The 24,623-nt window shown below is 33.1% G+C and overlaps 2 protein-coding genes across 2 annotated transcripts; both read right to left on the bottom strand.

Annotated features, from left to right (window-relative positions):
• Positions 1 to 3,745: 3,745 nt before the first annotated feature.
• LOC133697617 (nucleobase-ascorbate transporter 6) lies at positions 3,746 to 8,600 on the bottom strand. Its single transcript, XM_062120296.1, has 14 exons — positions 7,969 to 8,600; positions 7,369 to 7,466; positions 7,111 to 7,287; positions 6,917 to 7,017; positions 6,512 to 6,587; positions 6,354 to 6,413; positions 6,027 to 6,211; positions 5,661 to 5,757; positions 5,171 to 5,257; positions 4,831 to 4,889; positions 4,613 to 4,704; positions 4,465 to 4,542; positions 4,217 to 4,377; positions 3,746 to 4,129 (listed from the first exon to the last, which is right to left on the bottom strand). The coding sequence occupies exons 1-14, from the start codon at positions 8,081 to 8,083 to the stop codon at positions 3,911 to 3,913; spliced, it is 1,605 nt and encodes a 534-aa protein (XP_061976280.1). The 5' UTR covers positions 8,084 to 8,600; the 3' UTR covers positions 3,746 to 3,910.
• Positions 8,601 to 17,731: 9,131 nt separating this feature from the next.
• Positions 17,732 to 20,857, bottom strand: LOC133696407 (uncharacterized). Its single transcript, XM_062118594.1, has 5 exons — positions 20,624 to 20,857; positions 20,365 to 20,525; positions 20,178 to 20,258; positions 18,230 to 18,353; positions 17,732 to 18,140 (listed from the first exon to the last, which is right to left on the bottom strand). Exons 1-5 carry the CDS (start codon positions 20,762 to 20,764, stop codon positions 18,093 to 18,095), a joined length of 555 nt encoding a protein of 184 aa, XP_061974578.1. The 5' UTR covers positions 20,765 to 20,857; the 3' UTR covers positions 17,732 to 18,092.
• Between the last annotated feature and the right edge of the window lie 3,766 nt (positions 20,858 to 24,623).

The raw sequence follows: 24,623 nt of genomic DNA, 5'->3' as shown, positions 1-24,623 counted from the left end.
AACCATTCAAATAATGATCAGGAAAAATACAATGAATTTAAAAAAACCTCAAAGAATAAAAGATTAGAAACAAGAGTAATTACAGTACATCAATAACATCATAATCTAAGTTTCATTTCTGACATGTTTTCTACCTGTGTTTATTTAAAGATGAATGCCTTCAACACTACAAATAAAATCGGTTTATGTGTATGAAAAATCAGGTTCGCTAACCTTTATACAACAGGATAAACAATGAAGAATCAAGCCAAGGTTTGCATCTCGATCAATCCACTGATTAGGAGTCTATGTTCATGTACCGTACAACCAAACACTTCAACTTATTAATGGATGTAAATCCTATCATAAGCCCAGTGCAATTTGAACAACAGATCACAGAAACTATCTTTGGATTAGTCTAGTAAGATTTTTTGAAAAAAATAACTATCTTCAATATCAGTTGAGTTCTAACTCCTCCTTGGCCCAAATTACTCTCTTTGTTCCTATTCTAATCGTGATACGGCAGGGCATGATTATCCCAGGTGCAAGGAACTGAAGAATTTGCAGCTTTTAATAACAACACCACGCTTTAATTAGTATAAGCTTATAGTAATGAGAACGGGGAAGAGCATTGTTACTTAACAAGCACTACTGTTAAGATGGAGGAATTGGGATCCATTTAAGTATGCAAGAATTATACGTGTCCCATTTAGAGAGACGAAAAGGTTATATTCATTAACAGTGGTGTATTACAGGAATATAATAGGATTAGGATCGACAACATTAAATTAAGGTCAAAGATGTGGGCGTGCTTCATTTTTTTTTAATTATACTGCATGCATCATTATCCATACAAACAGAGCCTCAAGATCCTAATTGATACCATGTATATATAGCTTTAATTAATATTAGTGGGTAGTTTCTTGAAGACCGCACATTAAGCAAGCTTTGTATAAATGGAAGTGTGATGATGAAACATTAGTATATTCTCTTCTCGATCTCTTTGTGATTAATGGAGAATTTCAATGGTCCTTGAACTATATGATGCAGCTGCAAGCATCTCCCTCTGCCTTCCTATTTCCAGCTAGTGGAAACAACTTTTTTAACTTAAAAACAAGAATCAATCCTGGGCGATGATGGCGATTGGGATTTGCCTTGTAAAGGCGGCCGTCCATATTGGAAGGCTTGTAATTAATTCGAAAGATGTTTGATTTTTAAAAGTATATTTTACTTTAAAATATATTTAAAAATTATATATTAATATATTAAAATTATCTAAAAACACTACAAAAATTAATCCAATTTATACTTTTAAAACACCTAAAAACAAAAGTTACCGACTCACCAAAAGGTATGGATGCAAAAATATAAAAAAATCTCCTTGAATAATTATCTCCTATAATCTGTTGATACTGGATATGCTTTCCTTGATCAAGATCATGACTGAGATGTGATTTTATAAATCATTTATTGGAAACTTTATAAAACATAATTGGGTCAACGTAGGTTATGAGCTCGAGGAAGGGGAAAAAAATGGAGTACCTTTGTAATCAAGTATCAACAAGGAAAAATATGAAGGTAAACACAAAAAGGACCGGAGAATAATCACGTATAGTTTTTTAAAAAGAAATCTGAGCAACTTTTTCTGTTAAAAAAAATGAAGCAGTACATTTATATGCCTTTTATTTTTATTTATTTATAGAAAATCAAGAATTAACATTTCAATAGGAGATGTGGTCTTTGTAAATTCCATGCAATTAATTGCTTGCCGGATTAAAAAAATAGTAAATTTTTTAAACAAGAGTGCCGGATAAAAGATCTGTCTGTATTTTTCTAATAATTAAATTAAATAAAAGTAATATATATATATATATATATATATATATATATATATATATATATATATATAAATGGGATGCATGAGGCGTGATTTATTATAAACATGTTATGTTCGCCGAGTCAGGGTAGAGACGTGATTAATATTTGGCGTTTATAGGAAAATCCATGCATGGAAACAAAAGATTTCCACTTTTTGTGACTTTTACAAATGCTGGTCGAATCCTTTGCTCACCATGGCAGTACTGTGTGTGAGATTAAAAGGGTAATTGACACACAAAACTTGAATTATTGGGTCTGGCACTGGCAGGGACATGTCTAATGGTTTCATGAAATCAGAAATAGACACTACGGCTTCTTGTGGTCACCTTGTCACCTATGCCATCTATGTTTTATCAAATCAACGTTGCCAATTGTCTCACTGTTTGGAGACATTTTAAGATTTAAAATTAAGACCAGATTAAGTTACTTCATTCTAATTCTAGATAAATCTCTGTCAATTCTAGATTAAGTTGGAAAAGGTACCATACAGTAATGTAATGGTGGCAAGAACAGACAATGTGGAAGATGCACCTCGTTCAAAGAATATGGAGAGGCCAAAATCATCAATTGCTTTTAATTGGGAGCTTTCACTTGCATCTGCAAATAAGAAGTTTTCTGGCTTTAGGTCCCGGTCTATGATCACTCCATGATCATGGCATATATACCTGCAAGGAGTATATATCAACATAGAAATGATTACTTTCTTTGCTGAAAAACTCCAAATATCGCAAGAACATAGATAGCTGTTTATCCCAAAGTATCTTGAATTCGAAACGTTCAATTTCGATTTATATCTCAATATTTGAAGCACTTCATAATCATGATCGTGATAATTTTTAAAAGATCTGCAAAATCTAAAATCATAGATGGAATTATGTATGAAAAATTAAGGCCATGTAATGACTATACCTTGACAATCTCCAAAATGGTCCTTTTTTTTATTTTTTGGATAGACATACACTCGTGATAGCACTCAAGGTTCATAATTTTCAGGTTTTATACCATTAATTCATACATAATAAAAGAATACAAGGATAAACAAGATTAACGTATGACTCTTTTTTATTGTTATTATTATTATAATTAAAACTTGATGATTAGCAACTCGGTACTAAAAGCATTAACAAAACCTCAATGTTAATATATTTTAAATCATTCGATAATGTTAACACCATACAATTAACCTGGGCCTCATCAATATTTTACAAAATTTACTTTTCACTTTGCATGAATTTATTTAGATTGACCTTTCCAACTTTGAAATAATTCCGTAAGACTCGGGCTTTTGAAGCAATCTCGAATGTCATATGGACGAAAAAGGAAAAAGTCCCAAGAAATCAAAGGGACACCGGGCATTGTATATATATAGTATACATGAACTAGAATTATTTCCCAAAAGAAAATAGAAATGAAATATATAAGGGGAAAAAATGAGCGAGAAAGAGAGGAGTGGCCCAAGGTTCTAGAATGGGCCGCTCACTTTGTCCGTATGCGGGTTAGCACGCAGTCTGGCCCAGATGCAGCTAGAGTGGAAAAGGGAGGGAAACCAAAAAACAGAGGAGAAGAAGAAGAACCTCCTCCTCCTAAGTCCTAAAGCAGAAAACATCTTTGACTCGTCGTTCGAGCGGGCCTTCTGTCCTGATTTTCTGGTCTTGCCGAGCAACATGCAAAATACCATCTCTCAACCCCTTTTGCCGGCAGGCCCGGGGTTTCTTGTGGCTGTGCCAATTCAGGCAGTGTGGAATTGTAAAGTTTGGTTTTTTTTTTTTTTTTGAAAAGCATGACAGCCAAAACTAGCTATAATAAGTGGTAACGATGTTTTAATGCTAACCAAGGTCTGCTTCAGCAATTTGAGATCCAAGAAGAAACATGACAGCTAGAAGAAATGTAGAGAATCAAACAATAATTATACATACATTTATACCACTAAAGTTTACTTGTTATGTCGATCTGAAATGAGGGGAAAAGGTTCTTGTTGCTGTGTAGTGCCCGAAAATACATGTATATTAGGGGCAAGAGAGCCACAATAAGTTCAAAATTAGATGTTGGAAGATCACACTGATGGGAAGAACTTGTTCAGGTTGAAAGGCAAGGAATAGAATTCTTCACTTCTTGTGTCTGTCTTGAACGACCGGAACCTGTCCCACCAGTGCATCCCTCTATCCTTCCTAGTTGCCGTGTCTTTTTTATGCAACGTGACGTCCAAGAACATTGCTAAGAAGCCGGCAACAAAAGGTTCCGATGAGAATGGCACATTGATCATGTCATTGAACTGCCAGAAGATGCAATATCATGAGTTTCCTCACGGGACAAATTTCTGATATCTGATCAAGAGTGAGAAAAAGGCATAAACAATTACCCATCTTGCGCCAGTGTGAACGGGCCCATAACCTTTAATTGCTGTGTACTCATTGAAGTATTGTGGTATCGACAAGCCCATGAAAACAGAGAACCCAAGTATAAACTTCGTTCTGAAGCTGTTTAGGTTGCAAAACTGCAGGAAAGAGAGACCTGCTGACCCTGTTCATGTAATGAAAGAACAATGAGTTGCTTGGACTTGAACTAAATCGCATATGGTAAAAGCTCACAAGATTTGATAAGACATACCAACGTATGCAAAGAAAAGGCAATATAAAGCTGCAATAATTGGAGATGGAATTGAAGCAAAAACAGCTCCAAATTTTCCTGCATAGAACAGCATGTAAGCGATTTTGTACTTTTAACCGAAAGAGAGAGAGTTACATGATTCACTCACCAAGAATGGAAAAGAAAATCATGAACCCTGCTGATATTTGAACCACCCTTCGACTGCCAACACGCGTCAGTGCCAACAATCCAGCATTTTCACTGCAGTTGACGGAAGAAAGTTTCTAATGCCAACATGAGGGAGAAGTAAAAAAGGACCAAGATTGGTGGGAGATTAAAATGCTTTTTCAATTCAAAGAAAAGGAGGATTCTTCATATGAATCTTACACAGATACTGATGACCCACTCCCAGTTCCAAATATGCCTGAAAAGAGAATTCCGACTCCCTGGGATCAATATGAAAGAGATTATTAAAAAAGGGTTAAAACAGTTCCGAAAATCACTCAGCCAACCAATCATATTGCAGTTATAAAAATTGTGCAGCTTCAGCCACGGAAAATTCTGTGAGATCCTATCATTTTAGATTCAAAATGTAAAAAGGCAGGTGAGATTTGAGCCTGGGCATTCCATAGAAATTCAATTCAAAGAGAATCATACCCTCTAAATTTTCATTGTGCGTGGAAAATGAGTAAACTGCAAAGATGAGTGCAAAACATAAACGCTATACCTGCCAACCAACACCACGGCTAAGTATAGAAGGTGGAAGTGGAGTTGCACTCGCATACCTAGATACAGCAATGAAGGCACCAGTGGACTGTTTGACCACAGAAAGTGAATTGTAAGCAGGTAAATTTCAGAGATCGTGAATCAAGATAAGCTGCCAAGTCCTACCATGGTGTCAGTCAATGATAAACATTTCATGGAGTAAAAAACTTGAGTTGCGAAGCATTAAAAAGGAGAGGTTTTTTCTTAGTGTTCAACAAGAGGCAGACATAAGGTGATTCAAAGAATTTTAACACAGAAGAAAGAAAAAAAAAACACTGATTTGAGGCGATTTAATTATTAAATTAAAGAGAAATTGTCTGCTTCATAAGTTGTTGGGTTCGATTCCACAACTATGAGCTGAAGTAATGAAAGAAATACGGGCCACTAAATGGAGTAGGCGCCAATTCACATTTATTAATGCATCTCATAGTCACAGCTAGAAGTAACCAAACCTCTACTAGTGCAACAAATGAAGTAGCCATCATTGCAAAAGCCTCTCCAGCATCAAAAGTAGGAGCTCCCCATTGGAAAGGGTATGGAACTCTTATCCTACACAAAACACCATTATACAAACAACGAGGATCAGTGGGCACAAAAAATACACTTCATTTTGACCTTTTATTCCTCTACTGTATCATACCATAATGAACTGCAGCCAATAACTAGAGCTGTGACTTGTAAGAAATATCCTTTATATTACTATATAACACTGTAATTAGCCGCTTCAAGGAAAAACCTTTGTTACTCATCCGTATGGTTAACATTGATGTCATATCACAGTAAGTTCAAGTTAAATGGAGATTCAGTAAGAACCTTACCAAGGAGCAGCACCTATAATTCCTGCACGGTCAGTTCGGCAGCTTGTTTGGGTTTGGTGTGCTGCATTCTTATACGCCCCACTTACGGTAAGGAGGTGAGCATAAACCCACACAATGACCACAGAGAATATAACAGCAAACCGATTAAACACAGCCCTCTCCCCTCGTATCCAATGGGGTATATACTGCAAAAGTGGTCAAAGTATATTTACTCAACTATACTAAACTTCCATAAAAAGAAGTTCAATCATTGATGTTCTCTTTGAAGTCCTCTGATGCAGTTAAAATGAGAGGACATAAATGTGCACTACATAGAGGTTTACATACCTGCGAGAAAATTAGAAGAAAGATGATCTGTGGCAGTCCAATCTCCACACATTTTGCAACCTAGAAATCCCAAAGCCGAAGCCATTAATGAACACTAATAGAAGATGCAGTTTTAAACAAGACAAAAGGAGGAGAAGGAAAGTCACTTAGATACATACTAGAGGGAAACCAAATTCATAGAGGCCAAATCCAGATAGAGCAACCAAAGGAACGGCAGATAATGGACTCAAGAGCCTGGCCAAGTATCAGAGAGACAAACATTAATCACGGACCTGGCCAAGTATCAGAGAGACATAAAACATAAATTGATTAATGTCATTTCGAGTAACTTCTTCAGTATAACTAAAAATTCACTGACGTTCCCAATTATAGAATCTGATAATTATTTGCAAATCAAGTATCATGCCAAAGTCATTTCAATTCCAAAACTAAATTAAGAAAAAAAAAGCCATAACTAGATGAGAGGGGTGACCTATCAAACAGAGTGAATTAGAGAACTTAATAAGAACACTGCGACAAACAACTGGTAATGCTTTTAATCAATTAACCAGGATTTATTAAACCTTGCAACATTTCTCCAAAGGCCACTGAAGCCCGCGACAATCTGGAGAGTTGAGGCAACAATGAGCGCACCTTGAATTCCACGCATTGTCTTTTCAAATCTCTGCAACACAAAGGATCGTTGAACAATTAAGAAACATACATGCACGAAGTTTAGTAAGGCCGTATCTACGTAGGGGAGAGATCCAAAGGTAACCTCGACAGGATCCAAAATTTCACTATATCGACCAGCCAAAACGATAGAAATGGTAGCAGGCAAATAGCTAAAGGAACCTCCAATAACTGCAGGCAGGCGAGTACCAAAAAATGTTTGGAAAAATGTATTTAATCCAGCCACAAATAGCAATGTTTGAATCATCTTCGCTTTTTCCTCCTGAAAACAGTCAGAAGTCACATCAATTTAGAAACAGATACATCATAGAAACAAGAAGCATCAAAGAGCAGAATCGCTTACATTTCTTCCCCCCATCTGAGGAACAAGAGCAGTGGGTATAAACACTGTTGTCCCAAGCATCACCAAGTAGTGTTGGAAGCCAAGTAGAATTGCCTCAGCTGCATTTTTTGAAACAATCCCAAATATCATCAAATCAATAAACAAATGAAGGATGGATTATAAAACAAAATAAACATGTAGATGGACTCCATCAAATTCATAGCAACTGCAACAAATGCCAATACAAACAAAAGAAGATCAGAAATCCCACATGACCAAAATGTCAAAATTAACTGATTTTGCACCCAGAACAATATGAACGGGTCAGGAATCACTATAAAGGGATTAAAAAAACAGACAGAAAAAGAAAGAAGAACTGCGACCAAATAAACCAAAATGGGAACAGGAAAACAGGGGAGATGTAGACAGGAATAGCACAGAAAAAAAGGTGGTAACTAGAAAAACAAGGGGAAGGTAAAAAAGAACATCAAACGGGGTGATCAAATGCATAACATTGGGTTACTAATCTAGTATAAAATTAAAAAAGTAGTAGTGGTAGTGATCCATAGTTCATATTATATATAGTATGAGTGAAGATAAGGAAAGAAAAGAGAAACTGACGCCAAGGAGGAGGGCTGGTAATGCAGTAAGCAATATTTGGAAGCTGATCCTTGGCAGGATGTGGCTGCAGCTCTTCCTGTTTTGGTGGTGGTGCGGCTCCTCCGCCTCCAGCCATATCCTTTCTCTCTTTGCTGTTCCTTTTGCTTCCTCTGACAAAGAAATTTTACAGACGACGTCCTTGCACCCTCTAAATAACCCAAATCTTCACAAAAAAAAACCCAAATCCCTCTAAGAAAAAAGTACAAAATCCCAAAAGAAATAACAAACTACCAAAGCCCAATTTCACAACTCCCAAAAAGAACGCAGAAAAAAAGGCTTAAAGCAGTGAAATGGTACTGGTACTGATTAGTAAAAGAGAACAGGTTAAAGCAGTGAAACCAGGTTGCGGAAAGAAAAGGTGGGAAGAATTGCAGTGAAGAACATGGCGATTCTAAACTCTACTAATAGCGTATTACAACAACAAAAAAGTAAGTATGTAGGTTAACAAAGACCCATTCCACTTGGAGGCCAAACAACTTACTAATAAAGTGAGTGTGAATGGAGGAAGAAAGGAAGAAAGAAAGAAAGAAAAGAGAGAAAGAAAGCAAAAGCTCGTCTCTCCCAAAGTGAGAAACAAACCAAAATTTATACTCCTCTCCCCCTCTCTCCCCCTCTCTCTGCGCCAACCAAAGGAATCTCTTCCTCTCTCGAACTGTCTTTTCTTTACATGCATACCTGTTTTTCTTTTTCTTTTTCTTTTGTTAATTAATGTTGGGTCTACGCTCTCTCTCTCTCTCTCCCCTCCGTTTACGTAGAGAACACAGCTTGGTTGCTTAAAAGCGCTGCTCCAGTACCGTCACCTTTACCAGTGTCGTTATTTCTGTAAACTATCCCTTACATTCATCAATGTTTCACTTCCGCCCTCATAGTTTATACTTTCTCAATCTTGCCCCTATAGCTTATTTCATGGTTTGGGCAGTAACACGGGGATTTTTTGAAATCTACAAGGGTGTTAATTAAACTACAACACAGAAGAGATTCAGAGCAAGAGTTGAGAAATTCCTAATGCGCTTAGATTCATTGGTTATAATTTCTTTGCTTGTATCACCCCAACTAGTTAATTTGTTTCAAGCTAGCTACTCACTCTCTAAGATAGGCAATAAATTACTCCTGCTACTTACGGTGGTGAAGAAAGAAAAATTCAAAAGGAGTGTGCAATGAGTGCTCCTCCTATACATTATCCATGCAATTTCTTCCAAACAAAGCAAGGGATTGTTCATTCAAGAGAGCATTTTTTATACTGTTGCAGGGAACAGATCGCATTTTAGTAGAGTTTGTTTGTCCGTGTAGTGTGGTTGTGATTGTAAGTGCTTTTCAAATAGTTTTTTTGTGTCAAAATGCATGTTAATGATGTTTTTTTTATTTTTTAAAAATTATTTTTGATATCTAAACATTAAAATGATTTAAAATATATAAATTATATTAAATTTTATTAAAAAAAATTAAAAATTTTAAAAACACGGGTCAAACATTGTTTGAAGATTGGTTAGTCCCTTCCGGCTTTCCCTTTAAGTATTTGTTAAACGTATACGGAAGTATTTGTTTCTGGCATGCTTTGAAGATTTTTTACTTGAAATTAATTTATTAATTTGTGTTTTGTATTGTTTTATGTGCTAATACCTGCACCAACACCGGTCAATCTGCTGGCCCCGTCTGTCGTTTTTTTGCTCTGACTGATCAGATGTGTACTTATTTATGGACATGGTCTTTGAGGGATTCAAAATTAATTCTCAGCCCTCTCTCCGGCTATCTTGTGTTATAGGCTTCTAGCTGTGGTTTGAGAATGTGTTTGGAAATATAAAATGTAAATTATGTTTTTTAAAATTTTAAAATTTTTTTATTCAAAATAAAATTTTTATATATATTTTTAGATTATTTTGATATTCTAATATTAAAAATAAATTTTTAAAAATAAAAAAATATTATTTTAATATATTTTTAAACAAAAAAATACTTTCAACTACCACATTGTTATTACGAGCACCACCATTTCAATACTAAACACACCGTATGACGAGAAGGCCTGTTTCTAAATAGGAGGAGGTGCTACGATTTAGAGTGGAATACATAGAAGTAGAGTTCGGGCCAATAGATAGAGTTGGGAAACCCTTCTCCCTTTTGTCGGTGATACAGTCGTCGCGGCTGGCTAGCGAGATTGAACAAAATCAACGGCGCGGCGGGGTCCAGGCAAGGGTTTCGGTGAACAAAGTAGTAAATTAAAAAGAAAATCGTTGTAGGAGCAGTTGTTAAGCTCTTTCTATGGTCAAGGTAATCCGTGAGGTAAAAACCATTAAAACTTAAGTTATTAGTTATGGTTTGGAGAAATAATTTATATTATTTTTTAATATATTTTTTAAAATAAAAATTTTTAAAACTTGAAATTTACATAAGTTTTATTATTTTATATTTTATTTTATTTTTATTAAATAAATAAATATTATTAAATTTAAATTCATAATTACTTAGTCATCAAATTTTTAATATTATATTAAAAAATTATCTTAACTTAAAAACTTAACTATTAAATAAAATTTTAAAATATAATTTATATTATTAGCTAATATAATTTTTATATTCATAACTTCATCCTAATGATGCACGCATGACCAATCATGGAGTATGTAATGCCAGTAAATATTCTATATATGCCAGATAAAGTAAACTCCCTATATATCCAGCTAATTATTGCTGCATGGTAAAGATCTATTAATTCTCAATGGATATCTTATGCTTTTTTATATATCACTCAAACTTTGGATATATATATATATATATATATATATATATATATATATATATATATATATTAAGGATCGAGAATTCACCAATATATATATATCCATCTGTGAGTATAAGGCTTTTGGTGTGCAAAATCTTAAATGTCACTTTGAACGTGATTAGTTTTTGTTTTCTGAAAAATAAAAACTCCCAGCAACGTGTTTTTATGTGCTTTAATTATTTATTATATATTAAGAATTCTTATATAATTAAAATAAAATTATTACTCTACCTTTAATAACTCATAGTATTTAAATTAGCCTTTTGTTTTGTACACAATTGGTGTTCGCTGAGAACTATAATTAAATCATCTCGAAAGGATCCAACTGTAAATTCAACGTTTTGGTATAAAAAAATATTCAAGAGCTTTCTTAGAAAATATAGTCTTGTAATATCTTAAATCACTCTTTTTTTAATTAGTAAAAATAGGGATTTTTAGGAACATATACACACAGATTAATTTCTATGAATCTAAATTATTTGTTTTTGGAAATATTATATATAAAATGTCTTCATACCAAACGCTTCTTTAAAAGTGTCAATTATTGAAGTGAGGGTGAAGCAAAGTGCAAGTTTAGGCTATATTGTTTATCTAATGAATTCAGATCATCACTCCCATGTATAATAGCGTTAATTAATTAAGTGCTCTCTTTTAACAAAAATCTTGACAAGATCACATGCAAGTGCAATACGAACGAACACTCTTTAAAATTTTAATTAATTTATAAAAGTGTGATTACAATTTCATAAATACTTAATTAAATTTGAGTGGTGCAAAATGAGCAAATAATCTAGAGACAAAAGAGTTAACATATATAACCCAGTTATGACTATATATACGAACACCAACGTAATAATAATTATATATTGTATTTTAATTATTTGGAGATTACAATAAAAAAATCATATTTATAATAGGTGATACGCGAAAATAAAAAACAAATCAGTTATCTTTACAATAAGATAATTCAATGAACCCGTTGAATTGTTCAAGAAATCCCAGGATTTAATTCCATGACTTTTTGTAACTTGGAAAGTCATCAAACTATCTAATATAAATATGTTAAAGGTCTTTCTTTCTTTGCATGCATGGTTTCTCGTTGTTTTAATAGGGTTATTTTTTAAAAATTAATATGAATATTTAAATTAACTTATATATATCTCGATTAAATTCATAAACCTTAAAATTAACAGTAGTATAAACCCCGGTGATTATAAGAGAAGTAAAATTGCCTAGCTGGAAGTAATTAACTTTATTACTATTACATTTACTAGTCAAGAGGAAAGAAAAAGCTGTGTCCAGAAATGAAAAGCAACGAAAGCGCTTCCTGCGACCGCGTTAATTCAGTGTCGGGGGGGAAGCTGACCAGATGTCAAAATCTGCCACGTCCACTGCTTCCAATCCCCTCTTTAATTTCGAATGATGGTCGTCTTTTTCCTCGTAGTTTAAAGAGAAAAGATACCTTCGTACCTTTCTTGTAATCGAATTAATTACGCATATTAAAATCACACATCCCTTCGTTGAAACATCGGAAGAAAAAAACCATCGACCCTAAATTTTTTTTTTTTTTAATCTAAGAAAATTTTATTTTAAAAAAATATTCTTTATGAATCTAGATGAGCAAATTAAACTCTAATTGTTTCAAATTTTTATAAAAAATACACATCCTGCATCAACCCTAAAAACTCTCACTTATATTATACAAGTCGTATTTAAAATTAAAAAAATATTTATGGCAACCAGCTCTTTCAAATATTAAAAACCGAAGTCACACATTGATAAAACATTTTTTCTTAGAATTAATTTCATAAACAATTTAGATTAACAAAAAAAAAAATCTATCTAGACTTAAAAGGTATATACAGATTTTTAAAATGTTTTTAATTTGAAATGCATTAAAATAATATTTTATTATTATTTTTTAAAAAGTATTTTCTATAACTATATAAAAAATAAATTTAAAAAGTAAATATTTTAAAAAACAAGCCCTGCATTATCCTAAACAGGTTCGAATATCTACTTCTTGGAACGATGGAAGGGATCGAACAAGGAAAGTAACTGCTTGTTTTCAACAGAATTTGTTTGGTTTCGGCGCCGCGTTGAACAAAACTAGTTGAAACTTTCACTGTGTGCTTTGCGACCCCACCGACACAAATTACAATGGGAAGGAATCCCTCCCTGCTCTGCAAAAGAGGAAGACTCAGCTCTTTAAGAAGCGATTGGCAAATGAATAAATATATAGTATTCATTAACTTTAGTAAAAGGGGAGAGCATCCTACACAGAAAAGGGATCATCCACGCCTAGTTTTTCTCGCCTTTACCTATACATACACTAATTGTTATTAGACCCCCAACTTTCAAAATCTTGATAATTTCTCCCTATTCTTTCTTTTGTCTAACAACTTCATCCCCCCATCGGTTTTCTTACCATAAAACTAAATACACTAAACTCACTTTTGTCATGTATATGTGTTTTTGTTTTATAACATGGATTCTTATCTCTTTGAAATGTCAAGAAGGCTCAATCCATCTAATTTTTTTATTATTAATATTTGTATTTGAACTAATTTATGTGCGGCTCGACTAATCTTATGAGTTATAAGATTAACGATTATATAAGTCTCCAATAACTCTAAAATTTATAAGATTTAAATTAGACCAATTAAACTACACTCCTCCTCGTATTAACTCTAATCTTTGTTTTATTGGGTTGGTAGGGATTAATGAATTGATCCTCATATTAACTCTAATCTTTTTTATTTTTAGTTTAACGTGGGAGTCCAGGCCAGCTTGCGCGCACCTCGACTAATCCCACAAGCCCTGAAGTTAACAACCATGTAAGCCTCCAGTTGCTATTATATGAATAACCACAGAACTCGAACCTGAGACCATAAAAAAAACAAATCTCTTGCTTTCAAGCTTTTATTACTAAAACACCATCTAGATTGTTTGTAATCTTTGTTTTATTGGGTTGGCAGGGATTAACGAATTGAGTACCTAACTAGCTAATCAAGGAATGAGGTCAATTACTAGCCTGTTTTAGCAACCGACAATTCGATCTTTTTTTCGATCTCTTACAGGGATCGGCCTCGGTACACCACACCGATTGGGCACATCCATTTTCTTTTCGTGCGGCTTTATATTATTACTCTTACTGTGTTTCCAAGTCCCTGTTGAAGTACATTTTCACCCAGGCTTGAAATTATATCTTATAGACTAGCTACATGGCTCGTGATCCGTTGTGAGTTAGTTTTATTTCTCGGTAAAAAAACTATACAAGTTTTTTTATTGGACATAAAACAATTTTTAATTATAAATTAAAATATTAAAATATTTTTTTAGTTAAATAAATCAATATCTAATCAATTAATAACTAAGATTAAGATATTTAAATTTATCAAAAAATTAAATATATAAGGAAGGTGGAAAAAAAAACACGAAGATCAATTTTTTAAAAAAATAAATATTAATAGATGAAATTAAATTTTTTTTAAAAGAATACTGAAGTCAACATGTGTGAATCCTTAGAACTCATGAAATTAAAAACACTAAAGTTGACTTATATCAGTCTTCAAAATTTGAAATCTTGATTATGAGATCGAGATTAACCTTATCTAAGATGAAAAAAGAAAGCAAAGTCCTCCATAAAAATATATATCGCCGATAAACTAGCTCACCACCGCTGACATGTATTATATCTGAAGGAAGAAGACGCGATGAAACTTCCAACAACATAGTAGAAGAGCAGTTTGACCACTGGTAGACATCACATTCACCATCAGTTTTTAAATTTAAATATTAATTAATTATTCTAAATATTAATATGAATTCAAATAATAATTCCTTCATGGTTATGGAGTTAACACACACACAAAATTTTTTTGAAAAAAAAGACCAAAAGGCCTCCTGGATCAATGACTTGTTTTTTCTTGATTTTAAAGGTAAAAATATCTTTTTACTATTTTTTTTAAAAACCTAAATATCCAGAACACATAAAAATTAACTCAATATAAAGTCATTTTAATGTTTCTAAAAATAAAGAAAAGTCACATACGCCCAATCAAATCTATAATAACTAATTAACGAGTCATGAAAAAGACCGAACGATCTCAGCTCATAAGCCTTTAGTTTTGTCTTGGAAGGAAAAAACAAAATACACTTTAGCAGTAAATAGTAAATATGTGTGGAAGCATATTATTTTTCCTATGTGTTCTGGAGTGCATATTGTTTATCCTCTGTATTTTAGAGTTCTTGTTAATAATTTGCAACTCAAATAAATCTCAAATAGGGATACTCTACAAACGGGCTAGCCCATGAGCTTTACCAAATTAGAGCCCATAATTTCCATTTCTTATCATGTTTTAGGTATGATTTCTCATTAATATTTATTGTTTTTCAAAATATTTTTTATTTAAAATATATATTAAAATAATAATAATATTATTTTTTATATTAATAGATTTTTTTATATGTGCTTTTCTCAAATAATTTTTATAACTTTAAAATTTTAATTAATACCCCTTCTTCATGATTTGTTTTTGGATTTTTTTAGCCTTGAATAGCAATTAATTTTTAATTATAATCGGCGTGTTTAGTTTTTTCAAAAGTTAGTATGCTTCATCTATAATATTTTTATATAGATTAAATATTTTTTATAATATTTTTTAATATGTGCAATCTTGCATAATTTTTTTTTTAATTTTGATTTTGTTCAATAAATTTTATGTGTATATCAATCTCTATTACAAATTGATTTTCATAAGCAAATTAATTAGACACAACCATATAAATAACTCGTGTTGGAATATTAAATATCTTTATTTACACTAGTATCTTAATTTTTTTAATTATGTCTTTATTTATCATTAATCTTCTTTTTCGTTTATTTACATAATGGTTAGGGGTTTATTTAATTGGATGCTTGCATAAGTTTTTCGATCCACATTTATGATTTTTTTCTGTAAAAAATCACATTGAAAAATTCAACATGTTCAAGTTTATTTGATCATGTATTTGTATTTTTAATTTGATCTTTATTCTCATGATTTTATTTTATAAAAAATTTGTTCTTTTTAATTTCACCATTCAATCCAAGTTGATAGATTTATTTTATATCTATGTTTTCCCGTTTGCTATCATTGTTTTTTTTTTCCAGTATGATTTAAATAAAACTAGCTTATTTAATTGATCGAGATTAAAAAACATTTGCGATGCCAAAATATTTTACTGAAAAAATAATATAGATCAGTATCATTGGGCGAGCACCACTAACCAGGAATAACCAATGAAGGATATGTGTTTTTTTTTTGAAAAAAGTACAGATAAAGTTTTTTTAAAAGAAAAAAATGACTTATTTAGGAGATTGCTTTTGCGTTTTGCTTAAAACGCATGAGCAACATGTTTGGTAATGAAAGAAACACAATTTACTATTCATGGGGCCTATTAGAATCTGTGCTTGTAACGCAGGGCAGGAGAAAGCAACACTGAGCTGCTTTTCTGTGGAGAGTGCATCACTCTCCGCAATTCACGTGAACAGTGGAGTCATCCTCCACTGTTCCCGCCGGACCCGGTCCGATTCAAAGCCAAATGCATTGAACCGGGTCTGACCCAGTAAAATAAAAAAAATATTTTTTATTTTTAAGTGTTTTGTTCAAAAAATTACTATTTAATACTATTCAATGACACTATATAAATTAGACAAAGATCGCTTAATGACGTAGTATTTGCAAAATTTGATCGCAATTCTAATTTTATTCCTGATGATATTTTACCTGATGTTGTTGCGCACTTAAAAAACCAATGAAACTGTAGTCCTTGTCGGATGTATTTCATACGTGATGGAGTTGTAGATAGTTTAATGAAACAATAAAAAATATTTTATATAAAATATTATTTATTTCATGATGTAATAGCAGTAATTAAATCTATAATATTTAAATAAAAACCATCAATATAAATATATATTTTTTAAAATTATTTTATAACCTCAATTTGAAAAGCATTTTTAGTTAAACACATTAAACTATTTTTTTGTTCAATCTCAATTTCAACCACAGTTTTAACCAAACATATATAAATATCAAACCAACCTTAACCAAAAATACTTTTTATAAAATAATTTTTTCAAATCATAACTATAAAAACTACTACAATACCAAACATACTTGAATTCAAGGTTATGTCATACTTTTTCAAGACTCAGCTCCGGTTTTGAAAACTTTATTCCAAATAAATTCGTATTTTATTATATTTCCTGAATATCTTGACAATCCATTTATAATCTTGCCATTCGACACATTTTAAAGTTCTTGCATGCAATAACTTTTACCTGTGAAATATTTTTATAGCGTTATTTTGTTTTTATCGTTCATTTTTTGTGAACGAGATTAAAGCACTTTCACATTATAATATGATTATTACTTTAGGTTTTTATTTTTAACATGATTATATCCAACTAAAGTAGTTCTACATGAAATAAAATATCCATACAGCGATTGACATTGCAATTCTAAATAATTTTTACAATGGCTTCTAGCAGTGAACACCCATTAAATTATTGTTTTTACCGTCAAGTAGTGATTCCTCAACTTGAAATATAAGCTGTGCAAACTGCAAACGTGGAACTCATTCGAGTTTAACCTTGTCAATGTCCTAGATAATTTAACTATAAACTTGGCAAAGTCTAGGGTTTCAGTCCAACCAGCCAAGCCAGGTTCAACAACAGCGCTCACTAGTGATTGCATTCTACTTTCTCCTATGGAATGACTTGATTTAGAGTCTTAGACAGGTAGCAACTACTAGAAAGAAAGCACCGGGTTTACCTGTGGCTATGGGAAAGGTCATCTTTCTTCCAACTTGAGAACAAAACATCACATGCCCAGGTACCGCACCTAATACCGAATTTACACAAAAAACTAATATGGTAGTAGCTCAATGCTGACGACAGAGAAGAAATGACTCGTGTATTTCTTGATACTGGTTGGTGGCAGACTTGTTTCCCATACATCTGAGGATGTTGCAACACGCTATTAATTTATAGCTAAAGAAAACCGGATCACTTACCTTTGCTTTGCTCCAGAACACTCAATAATGATACAACTAAAACGCCAGAAGCAGAACCATGAAAGAATAGCTACAAATTAATGTCTAGGGTGAAAACTAAAATTCCCTTGTCAAGAAAATCTGAATGGTCTTAGCTTAAGGAATCATGCTTTTCCCAGAGATGGCTGTACCTCAGGTTGGGTACCCACGCTAATCCGTTACACGAGGTGCTTTCCAGGCAGTTGCAGAAAGCAAAATAAAATCTTCACTGACTGGCACCACGGGCTTGCAACCTCTTCCTCTCGAGCTCAAGCTGTAAAGGGACACGCATAAGCACATTATTTGACCCCCCTCAAATTTCTAAAAATAAATCAAAATTTTGCATCCTGTTCAGCGTCTTACCACTTTCTTCACCCTGTCATTGGCAGCAGGAGTTCCTCCACTGACACATTCAGGCAGGTATGGACTACTAACATGAACTTCATTCATCACAACTATGGATGTTTTGTCCCAGCGAACTGGAAGCCTGGTTATATGCATTGACACCAATTGGGAAATTAATGACTTGTTAGTGATCTAATAATACTTTGCGTAAGAATATACAATACAGAAAATTGAGGACAATTCATAGCCCACTTAAAATGACACAACAAGACAAAGGCAATGAACAACCTCAGAAGCTTATTCAATCAAGAACACATGTACATACACTCGAAAAAATAAACAAAAAATCAGCTTATTTGTGCTTTCACACAAGATTGTGGAAGTCAAATGGTAGTTTACAAGTGTACAGAAAATTTAAGCATTTATATGTTGTTACTAGCACATTCATGTCGTTAAACACCGCAAGTTCATAATAGACAAGACCCCTCCAGTATAAATGAATAAAGTTCATATAATAGAACCCCAACAGTATAAACGAATAAATCACTCGAAAAAATAGCTTGTATAGGTTATTGTTAATTAATGACTCGTCGATGTACCAATTCATAATCCAGGCATGGTTCACCATTACTTAAACCAGTGGCTCCATAGGAAAGCTTATCCAACTAGTTAGCACTCCTCAACTTCACTTTATACTGAAGAATTTCTTGGATGAAAAAGAAATCTGTTAATTAAGGAAATGAATTGAATTACAACAAGGAGAATCATTTGATATAGCAGATCCAACCACTACAAATGAAACTAGCAGTCAAGGACTACATGTGGGAGGAGTATTCATGCCAATAGTATGCAGGCATCCTTTTCTCTCCAACCAACCTCTGAACTCCCACATTATACCAATAAAAGCCCCAAGTTATGCATATTTTCAAATTCAAATTTTCTAATAAAACCACTACAAACAAACCCTAAATCGTTTTTAGCAGCTGTCCCAGAAATTCTGCATCTTGATCTCTTTCAGAGAATCTATCCTTTGCTTTCGAACTTAGTTATCCTTAATCATTTTCAGACCCTAAGCAACTCACACATTTTGCATCAGCTTGAAGCCCCCAATATTTCTATATAACAAATCCCAGCCAATTACAGAATACACGAGGCATATTTCTCTACTCAGTCCCAACTCAAAAACCAGTCGATTAAGTCATCAATAAGCAAAACAATCATATCCATTCAATTCTGAATCAATCCTATCATATGAATCCAATTCATTTACGCTATCCATGCACACCTCATCTTATAGCATTTTCTGTTTCATATTATCATCAGAACCCTTGTTCAGCTCCAGCATAGGTCATGCAGCATTGTGCCATGGACTATATCTCCTTAGCTCGTCAGCCAAATATTAGCAACATAATACAAATTTCTAACCTTTCAAGCCCCTAAATATGCACTTCATTTCTCACCCTCTAATACTGACTTCTCTAAATGAAATAATTAAATTCCACTAAAAAAAACTATGTGAATCTATATTGACAACGTTGTCAAAGTTCGGCACATTAATGTTTCATCAATAATGTATCTATGGCAGTTCAGAAAGCAAGAGCATACAAAATCCATAAAAGAGCATTGGAGAAACAGGTTTGTCAATTTGATAAACTCAATGATATGAATTGCAGGGCAAGGATAGCATAGATTAAGATTATCCATGATATTCTCCTGACATAAGCCCTCTTTCCACCTTACAAGTACGTATCTTCTCATCATAATGCTAGAAGAACATGCTTCTACAGATTATAATATCTACAGCCTCTTACATTACATGTTAGTAAAACTTGAAACCCATCCCACTTTTTAACGATTTGGGTATGCTAAATTAGGTGACTTCAATGAACAAGCTAAAGTTTAGAGGCATAATACGCTTGCTAGCAACAAGATATAACGCCACAGGAGTAAGGATGAGGGTACATACGTCTTAGACAAGGCATCAAAAATGCCCTGTGCCTCAGCAGTGACACCCACTCCAATCCTCTCAGCATCTGCTTCTGCTTGCCTGCAAATCCAGTCCAATCAAAACTTTACAAAAACTTGATTATTGTTTTTTTTTTTTTAAAAAAAAAGAAAACACAAATCCCCGGATGGGTTACAATGAAAATCACCTTAAAGCCAATTCCTCCCTGGCTTGAAGACTGTGTAGATCAATATAACACTTCTTGATGTCAAGTGGGTCCTCGGCTTGACCCCGAAAAGAAAACTCCTTTATATAATTTGCTTTCAAAAACCTTATATTTTTCTTCGGACCAGGTTTCGATTCCTCTTGTGAAATAAAATAGTTAAGAAATATCAAAGAAGAAACATAAAAATACTGATGTTTTAAAGCAATAGAAAAGAGAAGGAAAGATTAGAGTGGAGGATATGAAGAACGAGGATGTTGGAGGGCCGGTCAAAGGTAATGACTTGTCCATCAAACTCTTCGCCTAAGGTGGTTTTGATAGAAAGCAAGCAACCCACAGTAAAGTCTTCTCTGTTGCTGTTGATGTTGCTACCTTCCATTGCCATGGCTGCTGTCGATAGTTCCTGCTCTTGATTGAGCTTTGCTTTCACCAGCTTCTTCTTCTTTACCTTGTGTTATTTGGGTTGTTATGTTGGAGAGCTACATTTTGTGGGTTAATTTGGGTTCATATGGCCTCTGGCCCATTTAACTATTTGGGCTGGGGTTGTTCAGCCCAAATTTAATAGTCTGTTTTATCTTATTTTGTTTTTTAGATAGTAATATTACGTCCTTTATAAATTTTGTTTATCGTTGATAAATAATAGCCTTAAATTAGTATAAAATATGAGGAGGCGTCCATTTACAAAATTCTTAGTTTTATATCATTTTAATATATTTTTAATTAAAAAATATTGCACCCAAATATTTGACATAGGTTTTGCTTTTATTTTTTTTAGATACTTTTTAAATGTATTCTTGTGCTTCTGGCAAGCTATTTTGAGAAGAGCTCTGTAACATGCCCTCAAATATCCTCTTAAGCTCTGCTTCTTCTTCCTTTCCCCCCATTTTATCTAGGCTGCAAACCTAACAAATATATAAAAATACCAGGAAAAAAAAAACAAATGCTCAAGAAAATGGCGTTAAAAGAAATTAACTGGGATTTCATATTGGCTAAAAAGGCTAACAAATGGGCCATGACTCATGAATGATGTATGCGGGCCTCGTAGAAGGAATAATGTAAGAAAATATAAGAATATTAACTTGATAACAGCCTTAGATACAGGATAAATTGAGAGCTAGAAACCCATGTAAAAAGTCGGTGCCGCCAGGCTTTTAATAATAAATGATTTTGAACAGAAAAATATGATTTTAACACAAGTAAATAATAATTTCTTTTAGATAGAATATGTAAATGATTTTTTTTGTTTTTATTTGAATTTCTTCAAAAAAAATTTAAAATTTAAATAGTGAAATTAGTCTTGTTTAAGATTTGTGGCTAACCTTTTCAACATGTATATTTTATAGGAATCAAACTTGTTTTTTATTTTTATAAAGATATAATGGTACCTTAACAGTTATATTAATACTTTGTTAATAAACATGTAAATGATTTAGTAAATATAAATACATTTATGAAGCACTAAACAAGTTTAGGATTTAAAAAAAAATCTATTCGGATTAAAATAATAAATCTAAAAAATTATAATTTTTTATCTAAACATTAAATCACACTTAAATTTTCAAAAGAATTTTACGATGATATTTTTGATGGAGTATATCCATGGAATTACTTCCCTGCCATTGGAAATCTTATGCTGGTCACCTGTGCAGTTGCCAGGTGTCAGGTAGAGAAAGAGAGAGAAAAAGGGAAGAAGCTTAAAAACAAGGAAACAGTACCTGGGTATGGGATCAACAGTTCCAATTACCATGGTCGGAGCTGACAGTTTCAACTTTCAACTGCTTTTGGTAAGAATTGAATTTATTAATTAAATAAAAACAGGGGACCCTTTTTCAAACGTTTGGTAGCTTTCTCCGTACTACAAGCAAGACTTCTTTAATATTTTTTTTCTGGAAACGAGCAGCACCGTCATCGTGGCCCCTTCACCCCCTCTGACCACTAGAACTGGGGCAAAATAGTACCTACCTATATTGTGGTCCCTACAATAATTATCATTTTCTCCTAGTTAGGTAGCCACCACTCACCCGCTCCTCCTTTTCAGCCACGGCCTGCATCGCCATGCTCGTTTGATATTCAAGCGCCAGTGTCGGTTTGCCCCGTGGGCCGTGCCCCTCTCTTAACATAGTATTTTTGTTTTTTTAGCACATCGACATTATAAAAATGTTTGTAGTCTCCCGCACGATCCGTGGCTCAGACGAATTGCTACTGTTGGTTGTCGGATTTGCTAGACAGGTGTCGGGTCCATAGCCATCGCTCAATAATTTGATTTTATAATTTCTTTTAAATTTAATAATTAATTGATAATTGATATTTTTTGAATTCTGGACATCCTAAACTTGTCCATAATTTTGACTTGCATTCCGTACAGAACGTTTTGTTTTTTTTTTTCCAGTGATGGGTTCAGGGATGTATGCCTCTCATAATTAGAAGAATCTTGCCTTTACTAACTTATCTATGTCTAGCAACTTGATCTTATGAATTTTTTACTTGGGAATATTAAGACTAAGGATGATAATGGTATTAACGAGTTCAGTCTTCATATTTATACTCTACTTGTTGCTTGCTATTTAAGAAATCTAAATATTTATAAGTTATTTATTGAGTTTTGGGTATGCATTTATTATTTAATTGATATATATCACTTAATAGAAAATAAAATAGTTAATATATATATATATATTAAATGATAAAATTATAAATATTATACATATTTATGTTTTTAATATTATCATTGAGATGATTTTTTTTTCCGTTGATTTTTAAAATAGTTGAAAAAAAAGTTGAAACTTAATGATTTTTTTTTTTGTTTTTAAAAAACAGAGAGATTTAGATGCGCACTGTGATAAAACGACACCACTCTTTAACTTTAGCTACTTCAGGATTCAACGAAAGGCTGGTAGATGAAAAAAGTTGACAGCACCCGTTACTGGTTACTGTTGTGTCGGTGAGCCACGTGTTAGTACTTCAATCCCTGCGATAATGATATACTACTACACATGAACCCTTCTGTACGTGCTCTGGGTGCGACCATACACGTCATACAATTAGAGGTCCAGATTGGATCTGAATTACGTATTCCCAAGGTAGCCAATCGGATTTCACTTGTAGCTATTGGCTGGAGAAATTAAATTAGTTAATTTATAATATTTGCCATCATGGCAAAGTTAAAAAAATACACCAGAGACGACCAATGATAGATAGATCTCCACTGGCTGGTCCTGTCTGATTCATAATATCGACGAAGCATTATGGTAACACAACACATATTAAAATCCATGGCAAGTGCATGACAGCTCCTATACACAAAAATTCAAAGCAGCAAACACCAGATGCTTGCATACAATTCTGTGCATACTTTGTCGGCAGGTCTGTAAAATTACGAATGTTTAAGAAACTACGAGCAGTCTGTCTCATACACTCAAGAGCACCTGGACAGATAGCCGGGGGCTGCTTGAAGACATGGCTGAAACTCATCCCCCCCTGCCCTCCAGGATAATCTGACAGTCTTGTTCTTATATCACCGGAAAATCATGTGGACATGGAAGGATGGAGAGAAATCATGGTCACAGCAAATTAACGTTTTTAATAAGTAGATATTTCTTGTGATGCTGGATCTCACCGTCACAGGATGATTATGACTTGCTTTCAGGTAAGGTGTCATATCATATCATGGATGCAGGAGTTTTCTTCTTACACGCATCATCTGGGGACAACACATAATTTCAACATCATGGGGCCATTACTTATTTCTGCCGATGCTTATTGCTGATCAGCGAGCTGACTTGTGTAATCTGTTTCTCTTTTATGCCTTGGCTATTTCTTGGAAAAAAGATTACTCTATGATTAAATCAGTTTATTATTACTCTAAATCAAGGAGGGTGTGATGAGTTTTTTAGGCGAACTAAAGTAAGAAGGTGTTTGAAATAGTATATTCAAATATATTACTATTTAAATATATTTTTGATTTGTTTTGATGTTAAATATAATTCTTTTGAAAATTTTAATATATTTTTTAAAAAAATATAAAATTTTTAAAAATAACCGCTTTAATTTGACTTCCAGTCACCCTTTAAAAACTGCATAGAAGCTTCAAACCAAAACTCTGCACCACCATACATACTTGTTAATTGACAGATTCTTTTTCATCAAACCAGAATTATTGGGCATGTCTTCCTTTTCTAAAAGCTATCTTCCTAAAGGCATAAAAAACATCATTAACAATAGCCCTTGTGATTATTGCAATTGAC

The sequence above is a fragment of the Populus nigra genome, chromosome 6 (assembly GCF_951802175.1).
Source record: "Populus nigra chromosome 6, ddPopNigr1.1, whole genome shotgun sequence".
Lineage (NCBI taxonomy): Eukaryota > Viridiplantae > Streptophyta > Magnoliopsida > Malpighiales > Salicaceae > Populus > Populus nigra.
This window is presented reverse-complemented; position numbering and strand designations above follow the sequence as displayed.

Bases quoted from the DNA above. Each gene is read 5' to 3' on its own strand.
- LOC133697617 (XM_062120296.1), bottom strand. From the start codon at position 8,083: ATGGCTGGAGGCGGAGGAGCCGCACCACCACCAAAACAGGAAGAGCTG. The intron at 4,890-5,170 runs GTATAGCGTTTA...TATTGATCCCAG, and splicing joins GCCGTGGTGTTGGTTGGCAG to GGAGTCGGAATTCTCTTTTC. The intron at 4,378-4,464 runs GTATGTCTTATC...TTACATGAACAG, and splicing joins CCTTTTCTTTGCATACGTTG to GGTCAGCAGGTCTCTCTTTC.
- LOC133696407 (XM_062118594.1), bottom strand. From the start codon at position 20,764: ATGGCAATGGAAGGTAGCAACATCAACAGCAACAGAGAAGACTTTACT. The intron at 20,526-20,623 runs CATATCCTCCAC...TATTTTATTTCA, and splicing joins CCTCCAACATCCTCGTTCTT to CAAGAGGAATCGAAACCTGG. The intron at 18,354-20,177 runs GTATGTACCCTC...GCATATAACCAG, and splicing joins TTTGATGCCTTGTCTAAGAC to GCTTCCAGTTCGCTGGGACA.